This window comes from Anoplopoma fimbria, chromosome 16, assembly GCF_027596085.1.
Source record: "Anoplopoma fimbria isolate UVic2021 breed Golden Eagle Sablefish chromosome 16, Afim_UVic_2022, whole genome shotgun sequence".
NCBI classification, from domain to species: Eukaryota; Metazoa; Chordata; class Actinopteri; order Perciformes; family Anoplopomatidae; genus Anoplopoma; species Anoplopoma fimbria.
In genome coordinates this window covers 20,317,205-20,335,761 of record NC_072464.1, presented here as the reverse complement: position 1 = coordinate 20,335,761, position 18,557 = coordinate 20,317,205, and the positions used below count along the sequence as shown (strand labels likewise).

General features: G+C 38.9%; 1 protein-coding gene across 1 annotated transcript; it reads right to left on the bottom strand.

Annotated features, from left to right (window-relative positions):
- Positions 1 to 2,870: 2,870 nt before the first annotated feature.
- frzb (frizzled related protein) lies at positions 2,871 to 17,309 on the bottom strand. Its single transcript, XM_054615433.1, has 8 exons — positions 16,977 to 17,309; positions 9,294 to 9,542; positions 7,643 to 7,678; positions 7,351 to 7,410; positions 6,905 to 6,970; positions 4,393 to 4,597; positions 3,978 to 4,041; positions 2,871 to 3,329 (listed from the first exon to the last, which is right to left on the bottom strand). Exons 1-8 carry the CDS (start codon positions 17,179 to 17,181, stop codon positions 3,276 to 3,278), a joined length of 939 nt encoding a protein of 312 aa, XP_054471408.1. The 5' UTR covers positions 17,182 to 17,309; the 3' UTR covers positions 2,871 to 3,275.
- Positions 17,310 to 18,557: the final 1,248 nt, after the last annotated feature.

Sequence of the window (18,557 nt, the reverse complement as noted above, 5' to 3'; positions counted from 1 at the left end):
GGAAAACATTTCCCCCCCGTGTCATAGAGAAGGTAGAAATCACTGAGCTGATTCAGATGGTTTTGTTCAGTTCAAAGATGGGTATTTTGTTCAATATTTAGTCAGAGAATTTGCAGAATCACATCTCATACCCCTGCAAAATTCAGCATCTTCTCTTTCGTAGAAGGTTCTGTGTGTCACAGCTGACCCAGGATCTCCTCTATTAAAATCAACAGTGATTCAGTATCAACTCAGTTTGAAGATTTGGTGTATAAGACAAGTTTGGACATCTAGTGAACACCTCTACATTGAAGTGGATCCTTCAGGAAAACCAGTTTTCCAGGCACACTTTCATACAAAATGTACTTTTGCTTTGTTATTTGACATATGCTGCACTTTTCATGGCTACAGTCTTGAGGTAAAGGAAGTTGAAACACCCTCCAGACACAAACACCAACAGACTTCAACGTTGACCATGTTGTTTAAATTCATTTTTTAATGGTTCAAACAGCTGTGAGGAGTCCAGAATATAGTTTAGTGATATAAGTAGTGTAGTATTGGATGTTAGTATGTTTACATGAAGACAGTTACTGTGACATTGAGAGCACTGTTTGTTTATCCGAGACAGCAGGAACTCCAGACTGTAAGGCATTTCTCACTACTATGAAAAGTCAAAAATGTCTGCTGTGCAAAAAGACTTTTAAATAACTTTCTTGTTTTTTATATGAATCCTGTGTCTTCCCAACAGCAGAGTTTGCTGAACAGTTCTCAGAGCCTGATCCTCTGATTATCCATATTCCATATCTTTCTGCAGATATGTGGAGATTTTTGCACTTAGTTTACTATTTAGTGCAAAGGAGATCATTATTAGTATTTACTGGAATTCCTCTGTTGTATGACTCTTGCACAAAGACACGGCAAGCTTTGTAAATTGTTGGAGAAGGTGATATGTTTGCATCTTGACTCAATGCTTGCCAATAATACTTCCTAGGCTTTCAGACGTTGATACACCCGGAGCAAGAAGCAACAGTAAAATGTAGATATCATAATGTTGAGATACGGTCACATTAGTCTTCTGATTCAGGTTATAAATGTGGACTTTGTGGTGTGGTGGTGAGATGTGTAGAATAATAACATCTCCAAACCAAAAGTGTCTCAGTGTTTTTATTGGCTGGCCAAACAATCAAAGTTTTACAAAGGTGGACTCTAAACTGCCCGAACCGGCTGGAGATCGCACTGAAACAGGAAGCGCACGCTTGAATTTGTCATGAAGGTTTCAATAGAAATTGTTTAGATTCTGGGCAAGAATCCAGGTCGGAAGTATAATGTGACTGTACCTTTTCCAACTCCCCTCCCCCAATATCCAGCAGGAATTACATCACATCAGTCAAACAAGCAGTGTGTCTCAGTTATGGTTTAATATGCCCTTATTCACCTACCTTCAAAATATAACACTGTATGTAAAAAGAAATTGTTATTATAACTGAAAAGATCAGTTCTGTGATTGATCAAGAGGCATCCTGATGCATTCACATTGATGCTAAAGGTGGTGGAGAGTTTAACGAGAGCTGAATAAACGATTAGTGGAGCTCAACAAAACAATCTCAATATATTCATTTGGAGTCTGAAGTGTGCCATTTTGAATTAACATTTGAAAATGCTTAAAAAAAACCTCATTCAATTTCTTAATTAGGAGGTTGTTTTTCTTATTCTGTCCTAAAATTATAAAAAAGAAATACATTTTCAATTAAAACATATTTTTTTCTTTCTTTGTAAATTTACATCATGACCAATTTAATGTAATCAAAGCATTGTGCTACACAGCCCTTTCCAAGGGGGACAAAGTCCTTATATTGCTCTATACAAAGTCACAAGACTCCACTGACAAAAACAGGTATTTAACTGCGCAGAACATGTTGGTATACACACAACCCCACTTAAAAAAATCCAAACAAACCCTTACAGTATTCCAAATTTAGCTCAGCTAACGTTGACTTGGCTAGTACTAGCATTTACAGTATTCATAACCATATTGGGCTGTTTCCATTTGAAAAACAACTTTTAAAGGACGTCCAATCCTCTGAACAGCTTCAGGAAAATGTGCTTTTTAAGAATTATCCAACTTTATAATTGACCGAAACCAAACACAAAAAAACTCCAGTAACACACTCCACACTGTCCCACAGTATATGCACTCAGTGGCCACATTATTATCATTATTTTTTACACTTTTGTTTATACTGTCATAGAAGTGTTAATTCAATTACATGTTGGTATTGAGGTCTTAGTTAGTGGTGGTGTTACGGTTAGGCAATTCCGAAGTGTTTGTAAAATTCTGCGCCCCTCATGTATGTACACAAAGAGGACATAAAAATGAGAAAAGCTTGTCAACATAATGTAAAATGTATGGCTAAGCTGTTGTATTGAATTGCATTAGATTGTATAGTTGTACCTAATAAAGTAAGTGTAGATTTCCTGTCCAACAATTTGTAACAGAAATTTCTCGTTTATGTTTTCGTGACAAATTCAGACCAGAGGAGGCACTGGACCCAACAATACTCAGGTAAACTTTCCATCTGCCCACATTCTGCTGCTTGTTGCTTGTTCCTGGTTGCTGTAGTTGCCGTTGGTCTTGTTGCCGTGGTTGCTGTTGGTCTTGTTGCTCCTATTGCCGTCTGACCAAAGTGTGAATATCATGCTTTCCTTTTTTTTAGCAGAGATCACTAACGTTAAGGTCATGGCTACAGATCTATCATAGTCCAAAAGATCCAAGTCCAAATGGCTTTTAATGTCCTCCGTCACATCCTCATGGTAACACGCCCAACATCTAAAGACTTTGACCATGCAGAGGGGCTGTGGAGCCAACATGGCCGCCACTGAGAAGAAATTTGTTCCGAAAAAAAGTGTCATGTACATACTGTATTGCTCTGCGTAGGGTTTAGTACTACAGCTTGGAAGCTCCACCCCCTCTCTTGTCTTTTTGAGTGCTTTAGGTGTATATACACATACACACACACACACACACACACACACACACACACACACACACACACAACACACACACCACATATACATACAAATACACACACTAAAAGCACACTATTTAATGTTTGTGCAAAGAAAAATTTATGACAAAAATCTGACTCCAAACAATCTGATAGATGAAGAGATGAACTACATTCAGCTACAACAGCCTGTGATAGTGCAAAATCTACACACACACATACACACACACACACACACACAGTCACACACAAACACACACACACACACACACACACACACACGGTCAGATCTCAGTGGGGACTCGGGCGGGGACGGCTATTCCCCTTCACGATCTGATCCCATCTCTAGAGAAAACAGACAGGAAGTGAAATGAATGATCTGTTACTCCATAAACAATACATCATGTGGCTGATCAGGTCTTGTTGCTATGGTTATCTAAAGGATTTCAGCCACCGTACATACTCAGAAATTAATCAACTTATTTAACAAGTTCGAGTAATTCTGAAGGTGTTCACTTTAGCTGGTAAAAACTGACAGTTCGCTAAACCGCTTCTAAATTAGTTACTGTTGCTATGTACTTCAAAACCTCCGTTTTCACAGGTTACCTCTCCATTCTTGCTAAATCAGCTGTAGTTAGCTAGGTAATTTAGCTAACATTATCTCCGTGAGTTGGTTACACATTTTTGTTTCAAGCTGTTACCAGATGTTAAATGGATTGTGTCTCACTGTGCAACTAAAGAATGTGGCAAGTTTAGTGCAAAACTAACTACTTACAATGAAGCAGTTGCTGTTTTATACCCAAACTTCCAATTAAACTCTTTTTAAGATGGTACAACAGGCTGCACACAAAAGAGTTCAGCTCAGTACAATTCTGTATCAATATATATCAACTTATAAAGCCTCCACCTGTACCGCGTCAGGTGTGTTAAGATATTTAATAATAGGAGACCCTTCTTATAAACTGCAGCTGACTGTGTGTATTTGAATTTCACCTTGATCTTCCTGCGCATTTTTTCCCTCCACTTCTGAGCAATGGAGCCGTCAATCAGGAGCAACCTGCAACCGCAAACACAGTGAGGTTTATGTATAGCAACCCAACAGGATTTTACAGTGGAGGTAACCCCAGCTAACGTCAGAAGAAAAAAAAAATATTATGTTATTAAGCTTCAGGGAAACAAGTAGTGGCACTACAATTAGTCAGTGCCGCATTTCAAAATTATAAACAAACATTTGAGTTTTTACAAGTTGGAAAAAGACCAGACAATTAGCTAGATCAGTGGCTGCTGCACCGAGTTGAAGTTTGAAAATATTATCGACTAGCTGGACATTTATCCAACCAATTTCCTGGAGGAAACCATGACGTCCATAACAATACTTTTATTATCTGTTCCAACCCTATACTCATACCTGGACGTCTCATCGTTCTCGTAGCCCATAATGAGGTACTCCTCCCCAGGAGTCAGAGGAGGACACAGGCAGGAGGAAGAGTAGTACAGCGTGTGCGTTTCCTTGGGAATGTTGACCAGAGAAGACTTGAGCACCTCCTTCACCTCCACCACCGCTGTGGGCTCCAGACCTCGGTTCCTCACCTCCCTCACCCGAGCTCTGATCACTGAAGGAGAGAGTCGTCAGCATACGAGTTCATGTTGGACACTGGAGTTTAAATCTCACATAGAGCTCGCAGGGCAGGCCTTCATTTTTATCAGATTATTGGTTTAAAGAATAAAACCTTGAGATATTTCACAAATTTGCCGTGACCTTGTTCCAGACCTCTGAATCGATGCCCACATCTCTCTGGTGCAAATTAATAAATGATAATCAAAATAAGTTAATAAACCAAATTATTCAGATCATTTTCTTCCAGTATAGTTTTCATACAACCTATTCTTGAAACCTTATGTCCATCAAACGCATCGATAGTTTTGGTTGAATTTCTTATAATCAGTCACCCTGATGAATGGCCGCTGTCCTTGGTGCTGAAAAGATGGTGGAAGCTGGTTGGAAGGACAATGATGGCCTTATGGATGTCAACGTCTGCGTGGATTGGATGCTTCGGTAGTTTTGGGCCAACAGGACTTGAGTTGTAGCCAACTTTGGGCCCATTAATGTCCCACAAGAGCTGAGGGTCATGTGACCAATGAAGAGCCAACGCATTAATGTGGGCTAAACTCCTAAAATGACCTGTTTCTTTGGACTCACTTGACTTAGTATTTAACTTAACTTCTCCATTATAAACGTCTTGTGTTTGTCTAGTTGTCCTATTTGAAATGGCTTACATTTTTTTCAGTCATGCTGCCTCGAGCCCAACAACACAACATGAGAAACCAATAACCTGGAGGCCCTCCTCTCTGTCTTCACCACTGTCTCTCTATCACTGTGTGGTACCTGCTGTTTCCTGGGTAATGGATACAACCACCCAGGATGTCCAACAGCAGCATCCCACTGCTGGAGCACCAGGTAAACCTTTATTGTTTTTCTTAGAAAGGGCTCCCTTAATGAATTCAAGCAGTGTGGGACTGTGAGGAAAGCACAACCAAAGCTTCAGGAGTAACAGAGCGACAAATTAACATAATGCTTTTAAGATGCACCAACTTTTATTCTCTGGATTTTAATTGTGTTTAACCGGTTTTATCCAATTCTTTGGGTTTAAATTGATGTGGAGACACCATCGCAAGTATGGCACTCAGCAACTTTAAGAGGTGGAAGGCGCAGTGATGGGAGAGAAAACAGCACAACCAGTAACTGTATGTGTGGTGTAGCAGGTTGGAGTCAACAGTAAAATCAACAGCAGTGTTAATTAGTAAAGTGAGCGTGCCAGCAGGGAAATTATAAAGACCACCTTGTTGTGCACTCTGACGTGCCACCGTGCTTAACTTAACTCCTCCGTTTTAATTAAATCTGAATATTTTGTAAGTGAGCTCTTTTTTTGATGACAGATGGAAAAAAACAAATCTGAAATCTTCCCCAAATGGATTCTGTAGCCAAATAGCCATTAGCGAGCTCAAGAAGTCCACATGGAAATCTCTGTAGGATTTGCCAAATCGTGCCTGTGCGATGTAATCATCTGGAAAAGGCTTTCTGGGCTTTTAGCTTTAGTGTGTCTAATTTAATCTAAGTAACAAAACAGCCTCAGCGCCAGAATATTTCCCTCTACATGAAGGAGAAAAACAAGTCAGAGAGAAAAAAATCTGCTGAAAGGTTTATGATACTGAAATGAACCTCATCGAGCAGCAGTTAGTGTAATGAAGTAATGAGCATTCAGATTTGTTGAGTAGATCTGTGGTGAACAGATCTCACATGTAGCATTGCAAAGAGATGATTGACAGCCAGATGTGATGCAGAGAAAACAACCGCACTCTACAACTTTACAGGTTTCATTTGGACTTGTGACAAAAACCAGACTCAAGTTGCATGCAGGCAGCTACCTCCAGTTCTGAAGAGTAAAGTCAATGCGGAGGTGTCTTAAAACTTGCATTCTCTCTACTGACCAGCAGGGGCAGAATCCTCTGGTTGCCAAAAGAAGTCTGATTGTATAGAAGTCTATGAGAAAAGTAACCTTCTTTCCCTTGATTTATTGCCTCTGTAAATATTGTAAACATGAGTTTATGGTCTCAATTTCTAGTTTCCAGTCAACGGCATGATGTTCATTGAGTGAATTATGGTCCATCTACAGTCAAGTAGACCATAAAGCGGAGTGTGCTTTAGGGCGGGTTTACTGTGAATGACAGCGCCGTATATAGCATTTCTACGTCACTCCTTTGCCGTCCAAATATGGGACACTTCTGTTCACTGGTTGCAAAAAGCCAAGATGGCGTCGGCCATAATCCAAGACGGCAATGGCCAAATCGCCAAAATCAAGGCTTTTAAAACAGCAGTCAAAGTGTATAAAAAAGTAACACATGAAAACAAGATGACTCACCATAGTTGTAGTTGTTCCTCTGGTAGTTTTTGAGACCCATCTTGACTATCTTGCACTTACAGCGATCTACGGACAAACACAAAAAACAAAGTGAGGGATTATGGGCATCATTATATTTAAAAGGAAAACAGAGAAAACAGCTCCACCTCTTTAAAAGTTCTTATTTACAGACTGAATTAGTCACTTTGTATTCACGTCATATGGTAAGAATGCTAGAGACGGTAAAGAGACACATGTTTACATATGATTGTTGGTTGTGTAAAAAAGAAAGTGTGCTTAAAGGGCTCAAAATGTCTACGAGTTGCCCTCAAGCACTCGAGCATTTGAAAGTGGTACAGCCCCAAACCCTCTTGCACTTTGAAAGAACGCGACTCAAAGTCCGTGAATCTGTGTGTCTGTGTGTACATTGGGATTCGGCCGTAGAGACAGTTCAACAGACATGTTACCTCCATTTGGTCCTCTGCAGTGGAGGTTGTTGGAGTCCATTGGAAAGTCTGGACTGGATTCTGTGAGAGGATCAAACCAAGAAAAAAGATCAACCTTTTAGAAAATTGGTTTCAAGCCTATTTGTATTCAGATGCACATTAGCATGCTAGTGAGAGATACATGATTTCCACAAGTGGAACTGACTGGCTGCGTTGTTGTTCTGTCTTTTGTGGAGATTCTGAGGTGGTATGTAACACAAACAAGGAAAGCAATCACAGCTTGGGAAGAGAAAAGGTCAAAGGTCAGGCTCACCTGGGTTACACCTGGCTGGGTCCTGGTAGTGTGGATCTACGGAGACACAGACGGACAGGGTCAGAAATCTAATACAGAGAATGACAAATATTGAACCACTTTGCGGTTTAAACCAGACACACTTAAGTCCTTCTTAGTGCCCCCTACAGGCTGCAGTGTTCATTACAGCCACAAAATGAAAGTGTTGGAAAAAACTAACTAGTAAATTTGTGAATTCGATATACGTTTCAATCTTCCCTTTTATGGTCATGACCTTTACGTAGTGACCGAAAAATTTAGATTGTGGATACAATCGACCAAAATAAGTTCCCTTCACAGTGTTTGGAGCTCAGACATCCTGAAGTAGCTTGTAGTAAAACACAAGTATAACCACTTAGACTCATAGTCTTGTTTACATATCACCTGTTCTCACCAGGTGAAAGATTACTTTATATCTGTTTAGATTTTGTGACTTCAGAGCTGTAATTTTCCTAGTGAACTCTGTTCACTCAGTTAGCAATGAATGGAAACAAAAATGGGCAAACTGTGGCTGCCACTGAAAACCTCTGGAATGACTTGAGCCATCCACCCTGGCTGAACCTCAGAAAATCAACAAATCACATCGAGGGAAAATCCCAAAACCCTGCCGAGCCAGGGCCGCTCAGAGAAGCGTGGGCGTATCGTTATGGAGGTCAAGGGGATTGAGATGAGTTTTCTTTTTGCAGAACCTGCTGGTCCAGGGACTGTTTAAAGAAGCAGAGGACAGTGAAGGTTTTTATTGAGTGTAAAACGAGTGGGCCGCCTGGATCAAGGAGCTCTTTGAGAAAATCAGTGGGAGTGAAGCCGGTGGGGAAATGACTCACGCTATCTGTTCGAGAGGGAGCAGAAACAAACTGCTGAGGGTAGAAACATGATAGAAAACATTGATACGACTCAGCAAAGCAGGAAAAAGTGCTTCATGATGGTCAATGTTTTTAAAAGAAGAGGGTGAAATATTATTTAGGAGCAGCCTCCATATTGAGATGTTCACAGAGTTACTGACATTAAACTGATATTAGATTAATATGTATATCTGAGAGGTTCTGTGTGTTCCATGAACTTGAACTTTCATGAAAGACTGACTTTTATTTAAGTTTTTTTCCATATTTCACTTTTCAATAAGAATTCTACCATTTTTACTGGGAGTTTCACGAAGATTGTTCGTATCACTATTAGGTAAAAACAGTAACAATATAATATGTACACACACATCCTTCAACATATCTTACTTATCATTTATTTTAGTCAGTTGAAACTGCATTATTGTTTAAAGGTGGTATACAAATAAAGTTGCTTTCAACCTCAAAAATATGGGGAAAAAACTGAAAAAATAACAACTTAAATAATACAACACAAGATAATTTAAATTAAGTGATGGCTACTTCTGTTTCATTTATAATATTCTGTGTATCTTTAATGTATAAGTTCCATATTTTTCCATCACATGAGCTCAAAACCTGTTGTAAGCAATTTATAGATCAAGTTCCATATCCTTTTGCTTTTTTTTATGTTTTTGACTTTGGGCTTTTTGTTATTTTATTAACCCTAACCCTTGTAAAAAGCAGTCAACATGGTTTTGACACAAATAAGATCAATCTCATTCATAAAAATAATAATGATATAAATGACAAACCTGGTCCCTCTGCCTTGACGATGGCCTCAGGTGAGATGCAGACTCCACGGTCGTACAGCGGCAGCTCGCTGCAGGCCAAGCTGTCGGGCCAGCTGTGGTTGTAACGCTTCATCACTGGCTCACAGCCCTGCTTCGCCCGCTCACACACCGCCTTACAGGGTTTGATGGGCTCGTGCTGGAAGTCGATGGTGCAGATGGGAGCGTACATGGCACACAGGAAGAAGAGCAAGTCCGGACTGCAGCCAGTTCCTGAACAGGCAGGAAAACAGACACAGACAGGTTACCACAAGTGTTAAATCAATCAGTGACAATATGTTTGGTACAGTTGAGTCAGTTAAAAAACTTCTTGTGTAAAGAAAATAAACGATAATGATACTTCCGCTTCATAATTTTCCTTTTAAGTTGTTGGATATATGTGAGGAAACCCTGTCCATATTTTAACTGTAACTGAGTGACTGTATGGTGCGTTCAGGGTCATCTGGCCAACTACACACAGGACTTATACTGACTGCCATCCTGCTGCATACAGTTCACACATGATGGGTGCAAGAAAAAGTTCAACACACACTTAGAAATTGGGGTTCCAAAAGGGTTCTTCCTGAAGGGCTGAGGTTCCTTTCAGAACCATTTGCTTCTAAAGAACCCTTTTTTATTTGAAGAAATAGTTCTTTGTAAGACTATTGTCTCCAATAAGAGAGAAGAGAAACTTTTTCATCCAAAGTAAGACTTTTTGAAAGAATGAGTCCCTCAACTATTGTTGAAAGCATGGATCCTCCCAGCCCAAACACTCCCAAAATTCATGATCGGAACCACAAGTGTTACCCTGGAGCACATCAGCAATTAAGGAACCTCTCAGAACCTAAGGACCAGGTAAGGGTGAGTAAGGTTGTAAGAGTAGTTCCCTATACCTCTACCACCAATAACTTTGGACCACTGGGTGGGTTCTAGAAGAAACCTTTAGGATATAAAAGATTTCTTGGTAGATCCCCTTGGGCGTTTTTTTTGGCACCCTTAGAAGCTGGAAAGGTTCTAGATAGAACCCCCAGAGAGATTTCTTGGTGAAACCATTACACCATAAAAAAGTTATCTGTAGAACCTCTCATAGAGGCTTGTGGGTGGAATCATTAAACCATAGAAGGGTTCTTTATAGAACCTCTCATAAAGGGGTTATGGATTGAACCTTTCACATATGGCACTAGTTATAACCTTTATGCTGTGTTAAATGTAGAACCTTCTGAAAGGATTCCAGGTGGAACATTTATAAATGGTTCTTCCTAAATCCTTCCTAAAGGTGCTCTCTCCAATGAGGACAAGCCAAAGAACCATATATGGTTCTAGTAAGCACCAATATTTCTAAGAGCGTAGAGGTGGAATATGTGTTTTTTATTACAGGACTGAGGTTTGGCTGCTCCGCTCCACAATGGAGTCACAGAAATACTTTGAACTTGTGACCTGAAACTGCTTCCTGGTTTTGGGCCTGCAGGTCTTTCATTAGGAATTTTTTTCTGGTTAAAGCTGATTGGCTTTCAACTTTCTCTCTCCGCTCCTCCGACCTCAGCTGAGCTCAAAAATCAACCATTACATAAATGTACGTATTGAAGACAGACGTGTATGCATCATGGAATATTATGGCAGCCAATGAAGTTGTCCACATGCCTTGATATTTGATTCTTCTTTACAGTTAGGGATATTTAAATATGGGTCTATGCCACAACGTCTGAAGCTCAGCTCAGAAAACAGATGACTGTGGCCACAAACTCATGCATCATACAATAAATTCTGTTCAAAGATAAAGTTAGCTTACCAGCTTACTCATATATTTGAATATTTTACATGCAATTTAAATATCTTCATGAAATGCACAGTGATATTTGAATCCAAAAGTGGACATAGGAAATGTGATGTGGTCTTAACTAGAGAAACATAATAAGCAGCACATATTAAGATCAATAAAACAATGAAATACGTGAAAAGAACATAGTTCAAAATATGGTTGTGCAACTATTAAGAATAAAACCTTTAAGATAAAAAAATGTAATAATAAACCTCAACAATAACAACTCAGGAACTGGAATCTACAGCCAAACTAGCAGCTCTGTGGGGCTGTATTTAGGAACTGTGGGACTTTGTGGTCACCAAAGTCAGTAGAATTCATTCTGTGGGGAAAATCGATGTCTGAACAAAATGTCATGGCAATCCATCCAATAATTGGTGAGATATTTCAGTCTGGACCATTGTGGTGGACAAACAAACTTTGCATTACTATTCCGCTGCTAGCATGGCTAAAAACAAGTGATAAGAGATGCAGAAATTGTCCCAAAACAAATTAAATGCCACAGAAAACACAATCACACATTTGAAAGATGGGGAAAGTAGGTTTCAGGCGCTGTTTGACCATCCGACACACACTTCTGTTGGAGCATTCTGCAGCCTGTTAACTGTCACCCCCTTGACATACAGTCTAGGTCACACCACAAACCCACATTTGCTTTATATCCTCGTTAAAAATGACCATCAACGTGGTAAACAGCTTCAGGTTTTAAAAATGATTAATGGTCGCAGTGACATTAACGGTTAGTACGTGCTTAATTTATACTTTCCACAGAGACAGACGTCCAGATAAAGAAGTGAAACTGCAGATATACTGAACACTGTAAAAATGTATTCTGTGTAAAAAATACATTGTTTATAGATGAAGATGGTTTATGTAGAGAACGTGCAGGTTTGCAGAGCAGCTTTATCAGCTCAACTTATCAAGAACACACAGAGGTTGTGACATCAGTTATCAGCTGGTGTTTGGAAAAGAAAAGTTTCTGTTGAAAGAGTACTAAAAAAAGCCTACAGGGTCACAGGTTGAAGTTCGTTGGACTATTGAAATGTGACTGGACTAAATGCTTCACATACATTTCTAATTTATCTGAATATTTTGCATATAAGCTCATTAACTCACTCAACATCATTGTGAGCATGTTAGCATGCTGATGTTAGCATTTAGCTAAAGCCACAGCCTCATGCATAGCTGCAGCCTCCCATAATTCTGTTCAGGATTTACAGCCTTTTTTTCAAACCTCTATCCTATTTTGAGATCATTCATCGCTTTTTTTTTTTGCAGTTCTGAAAACTAATGATTTTCCTTTCCAATGGTTGTACTGCCCAAAAAAGATCAGTAGTTTGAGCTCTGAAGTGAGCTTTCAAATCCCTGACACACATTCCTTACATTCCTTACAGATGGCTGAACATTTAAAGATTAAAAATGTAGGGCCGAGATCAAAGTTATGAATGAAAAAAAAATATATAAAACATATTTACTCTGTATTCAATTGGCAGGTTGTGAAGGGAAACTATATTTATAATGATTTGCTCTCTTTTATATCATTTAATTGGAAGGAATTATGAACTGACTTGAGAGAGGAGGAGGAGGAGGAGTGATAAAAGAAGATGAAGGCATGAGGAAGTGTGAAGGTATGATATTGACACATTGATATGTTGTCAGTTCTGATATATATTAAGCAAAGGATTTTCAAATTGTTACTTCCGAAAAAAAGAAATGGTAATAATTAGTCCTAAAAACAAATTTTGGATGTTTATCTTTCCATTCAATAGATTATGTGGTAATATATTTAAGTAAAAGTCATCTTAAAAGCTCTCCACCTTTAACTGTAGGTGGGAGAAAAAAGCACAATATCAACAATACACAATCATTTGATCCCTTTTCAGCATATCCACTTATCAGTTTGACGTCCAGGTGGTTTCATGGGGGAGTATGAGGTTATTTGTGCTTCAGTGACAGGGAGGGAAATGCAGCTATTTCTGTAAGTTATTTTGATGGTTGCAGGAGCAGAAGCCTTGCTCTCTGACTGTTTATGTTTAAAGTTTTTGCACTCGCCGGACAGCTGAAATGTAAACTGCAACTTTGAAAAGTAAACAGCTGCAAGTGGGAAGTTTATTTTATTTTCCAGTCCACACGAAAAACCCGATACCGACGTGTTGTTTTGACCCACTCATAGAGTTTATTTTTAAATGACTGAACTATGTTATTTACCCAAACTGAAATATGGTTATTTTGATGCAGTGTTGGACACAACAAGCTCAGGTTTGATCATAAAACTGTCACAGTTTTATTTTACAAAACAACGTGCATATGACTTTGTGACAAGTGAAAAGGATGCACATCAGAGCTGCAATGATCAGTCGATTAATTAGTCAATCAACAGGAAATTGCCATGTTAATCATTTCAGTATTTTTCAAACAGAACTACCAAATATGGGATGGTTCCAGCTTCTCAAATGTTATATTTAATGCTTTTACTTCTCTTATCATAATGTTAAGTGTAATCTTCAAGTTTAAGCCAAAAATGGACATTTAATGACATCACCTCTTGCTCTCGGAAACTCTGTTTATAGACCTGATATTGTACGAGGAAATCTTCAGCAGATTTATGAAAATAATGTAATGTGTTTAATACATAATACACATACTACTAGAAATCAGTGACATGTAAGTTAAAAAACACCTACAGTAGGTTAAAACAGTTTGCAGTTATAAGTTAGTTTTGGTAAATAACCCAACAGGAATATGGAATAATAACATCAGCACAATCATGCAATAAATCCCCGGATACCACAGATAATTTGCACAGATTATGGTATGAATTCCTGGGAAATATTGGGTTATTAATTCCCAGAATTGAACCCTTCTCATGTGAGGAGCCTTTACAGTTTGAGTTTATTCATATCTGTGTAGATATTCAGACATCCCAGATAGACAATGTTTTATTTTGTCTTGAGGACGTTCATCATTCCGATGATCAAAGAGTTTTAACCAGAAGTTTGTATTTTCAACATTATTCCTGTAAGCAATTTCACGAATGCCTGAGTGACTGAAATGTTCCTCCAGTAACTACCCAGAACAGTGATTCGTGGTCTGACCGTCTTTGATCTAAAGTCAAACCAGAAACCAAACCGTAGGCTGTAACTCTGACTCTTCAAAACCAAGCTGCTTTATCACTGACTGCTGCAACAGGAGCCAATTCTTTTTTCCCCCTTCTTGAATAAACATAATCAAAATGATGGTTTCCACAAAAATGTTTCCATGAACTGATGGTTTAGGGGTTTCCAGTCGCTCAGTCCGAAGAGTTCGGACCAGATCCAGTTCTGCAAACTGTTTTATTACTTCTGAGGTATTAAACAGGAGAAGAAGAAGAAGAAGAAGAAGAAGAAGCCACAGCAGCTGCCAGTGATCTGTCGGAAACGAAGTCAAGGTCCAGTTCACCTAAGTGATAAATAAAAGTTGTAGTTTTGTTTTTACTTGTCCAGGGTTTTGTCTCTGCAACTTCTGCCTGAACAATAAAAAATGGAGATGAATTCCGTTTGTGGCGCTTGCAGCATTTAACTGTCAGATTTTAAAATGCTTTATTAAAGGGTGACTTCGACCAGTCTCTTAATCCTGCTTGGGCTATCGCAGCAGTGAGGTATCGTTGAACTGTAGTACAAGATGACATCACAGCTTGGTGTAGTAGAAAATATAACCCACAATGCAAAGCTGTGATGTTGAGAGGTCCAGCAGACTTAAAGAGTAACTAATCTTGTTTTTTCTGACCTCCAGTGTTTTAAATTCTCACCTTGTTACAGTGATGAAGAGATGTACGGGCCCCAACAGATGGATCGTGAGCTACGAGCACGCACAAAGCCGTTTCTGCACAACGTTCTGTTCTTTGCATTATTCTACGAAACGCCAGAGGGCGAACAAACAAAAATGTACCGTGAAGAAGCAAGAAGTCACTGAGTGTTGGAAAAGAACGCCATAAACCAACCTCCTCAATGCAGAAGAGGAGTGGTAATTAACTTTAAACTCATATTCATGGACCTACTTTTTCACTTTTATACAAGCTCTATAAAGAAAGTATATAAAGTAGCAAAATGTTAAAAAATTAAGACCTCTTTTCAAGCTTTCAACCTAAAACTTTTTAAGTTTCTTAAGCATTTTAAAACTATCTGTCCTTCTTTGTAAATCTGCAGAAAGTAATGAAAACTTTTGACAGTGTGTTCCGCTGAAAAAGAAAAAGGGACGTCGTCCCTGAAAGGACATGCTGCTGCTCAAAATAGCACCACCAGCTAGATTCCTTTAACCTCCAGGGAAGACTGAAATAAGGAAATTAGGTTTTTTTTTGTCAATTGGAGAAAGTGAACCTTTAAATACATTTTATCATATTTTCTCTCATATTCCCACTGATTATTTTTAAAAACTACATCTGCTTCTACTGCTCTCTGTCTTCCCTCTCCTTCTGTCTTCTACCTTTCCTGTCCTTCTTCTTCTTTGTTCTTACTTTACAGATAATATTTGTTTTTTTAGCCAGAAAAAATGACAATAAACAACAATCGATGATCAAAATAGTTGCAGATGTATTTTTTCATGATAAACTGCTTCCGTTCTCATTAAAGCTAATAATGCTGTTTAGGATGATGATGATGATGATGATGATGATGATGATGATGTTTCAGAGGATGTGTGGTGGTGACAGTATTAACCAGGAGCCAAGTTAAACAATTTAATTAGTCCATTTAATAATTTGACCTTTAATGTCTTAACACCTTTGAGCCACTTTGGAGTCTTCTTACCATCAAATATATTTTTTTCAATTATATTTTGATGATTTTATATATATATATATATATATATATATATATATATATGTTAGTCTTACTGTACTTATGTTTGTCTCAGTCAGTCTACTGTTTAGGTTAGTTAATTAGCTAAGAAAATAACTTAGGGCTGCAATTAACAGTTTTATACTGAATAATCTGCAGAATATATTTTTGATTAATCAATTTATTATTTTCTCAAAATATGCTTCATTTCAAATAGCTTGACATAATCAAATTGTTAGCAAAAAGAGACTAATAAGACTTGCAATTATTCACATTTGAGAGACTGAAACAATTGAGGTTAAGGCATTTTAGCTTTTAAAAAAAAAGATTTAATAGATCAAATTTGTGGATGATAATCTGGATGGTAAAATGTCTCTTTCAGACACATTTTAAAACAGCATTATTTCAAAAGATATATAAGATCATATAACATTACTAAGCCTATATGGTTCTCATGATAATGATTTAAAAATAATATTGTTGTAGTGTTTAAAGGATTATGTATTATTCAACATAAAGAGTTGTAAAAGAGCCTTTAAAAAGTAGTTTGTAGCACTTATTGTATTCGTATTAGTCTGTTGCAATTATTGTTTTCGTAGTAATTTGCCTCTGCACTATACTTTTGCTCTGGTTTATGCTTTAAGATGCTTGTTTAAGAAAGGAGATGCACTTATGACTTCTGGTGACTAGTAGTTCTCTTGAATACCTATGTTGAATACACTTATTGTAAGTCTCTTTGGATAAAAGCGTCTGCTAAATGACTGTAATGTAATGTAATGTAAAAAAAGTCTGAAATATCAACTTCAATCTGCACCTTGTGCACAGAGAATAAATTGTGCACAGAGAATAAATGGTAAAACATTAAAAAATAAAGTCACAACATGACCTGGATGCTTCTCTGTCATAAAGTGCAAACCTGAGGTTGACTTGAAACTTTAGTGTTCTGCAGAAGTACCAGTCAGTTAATTAAAAGCTCATTAAAGTGCATAACATAATTGATTTGTGGGATAATTAGTGTGACAGACAGTAACTCACCCAGCAGCCCTTCAAACTGCTCGATGGCCAGCACCGCGTTGTCCTGCGTGCTGTGGTGGAGGTGGTTGGGCATCTTGGTCATGTTCCAGGGCATGGACCTGCACAGAGGGATGCGCACAGACTCGCAGGACGCAGCCCGGACCGCAGCCGGCCACAGGGCGCAGGACACGGCCAGCAGAGACACGGAGAGTCCCGGGGAGAGCATGTCTCAGGACAGGGGGTGGGATGGGGAGGGGAGGGGGGGAGAGAGACTCTGGATGGAGCCCCGGTGAAGCCTCGGTGGTCACCCACGGTCAGTTAAATCCCAGAAGAAGGACGTGGTTCTCTCCTGCTGATTGGTGAGTCTCTGCTGCTGCTGTCCGGTCTGCAGGCAGCTCTAGGAAGCAGGAGGAGCTGCTTATTCAGACTCCCTCCTCCTCCCTCCTCCCTCCTCCTCCTCCTCCTCCCTCCTCCTCCTCTACCTCCCCCTTCTCCATAACTCCCCTCCTCCTCCTCCTCCTCCTCCTCCTCCTCTACCTCCCCCTTCTCCATAACTCCCCTCCTCTTCTTTCTCCTCCTCCTCCTCCTCCTCTACCTCCCCCTTCTCCATAACTCCCCTCCTCTTCTTTCTCCTCCTCCTCCTCCCTCCCCCTCCTCCTCCTCTTCTCCTCCTCCTCCTCCTCCTCCTCCTCCTCCTCCTCTACCTCCCTCTTCTCCATAACTCCCCTCCTCTTCTTTCTCCTCATCTTCTCTTATCCTCCGCGCTAAAAAGTAGATTCCTTTTAGATGAAAAGTCAACACCAGTGAAATCCCTTAAAAGCTCAGAGATTTGTGTCATTACATTGCATGGAATCAGTGGTCAGTACTCACATCATTTATCCAAGTAAAAATGATCATTACATTACATTATATTACATTACATTATATTACATTACATTACAGTCATTTAGCAGACGCTTTTATCCAAAGCGACTTACAGGAAGTGTATTCAACATAGGAATTCAAGAGAACTACTAGTCACCAGAAGTCATAAGTGCATCTCCTTTCTTAAACAAGCATCTTAAAGCATAAACCAGAGCAAAAGTATAGTGCAGAGGCAAATTACTACGAAAACAATAATTGCAACAGACTAATACGAATACAATAAGTGCTACAAACTACTACGAATAGGATAAGTGCATTGTACAATAAGTGCATTGTACAATGTACAACATTGTAAAAATACTCCATTACAAGTTAAAGTCCTGCATGCAAAACTATTAAGTTACAGTAGACCCAACTACAGAAGTAAAAGTACTCGTTCTGCAGTAACATATCTCCTCTGACATATATAGCCTATTGTCATTATTAGGTTATAAAAACAGAGATTTCCAAGTGTTAAAACTTTTTTCTTTTTATGTTACTTCTTAACAACATTTCAGAGGGAAGTATTGTTCTTTTTATCCCACTACATTAACCCGACTGGACACTTTTCAGATAAAGAATTCACTTAAAAAAACACATGACATGCTTATAAAATACAACACATTGTTTAAGGTTAAACAAGTGGTTCTAAACCTTTTTGGCTTGTGACCCACCACAAAAAGCAGTGTGTAGGTGTGT

Excerpts from the sequence above, each read along its gene's own strand:
- frzb (XM_054615433.1), bottom strand. The coding sequence starts at position 17,181 with ATGCTCTCCCCGGGACTCTCCGTGTCTCTGCTGGCCGTGTCCTGCGCC. Across the intron at positions 9,543-16,976 it reads GCAGTTTGAAGGGCTGCTGG|GAACTGGCTGCAGTCCGGAC; the intron begins GTGAGTTACTGT and ends CTGCCTGTTCAG. Across the intron at positions 3,330-3,977 it reads AAATGCGCAGGAAGATCAAG|AGATGGGATCAGATCGTGAA; the intron begins GTGAAATTCAAA and ends TGTTTTCTCTAG.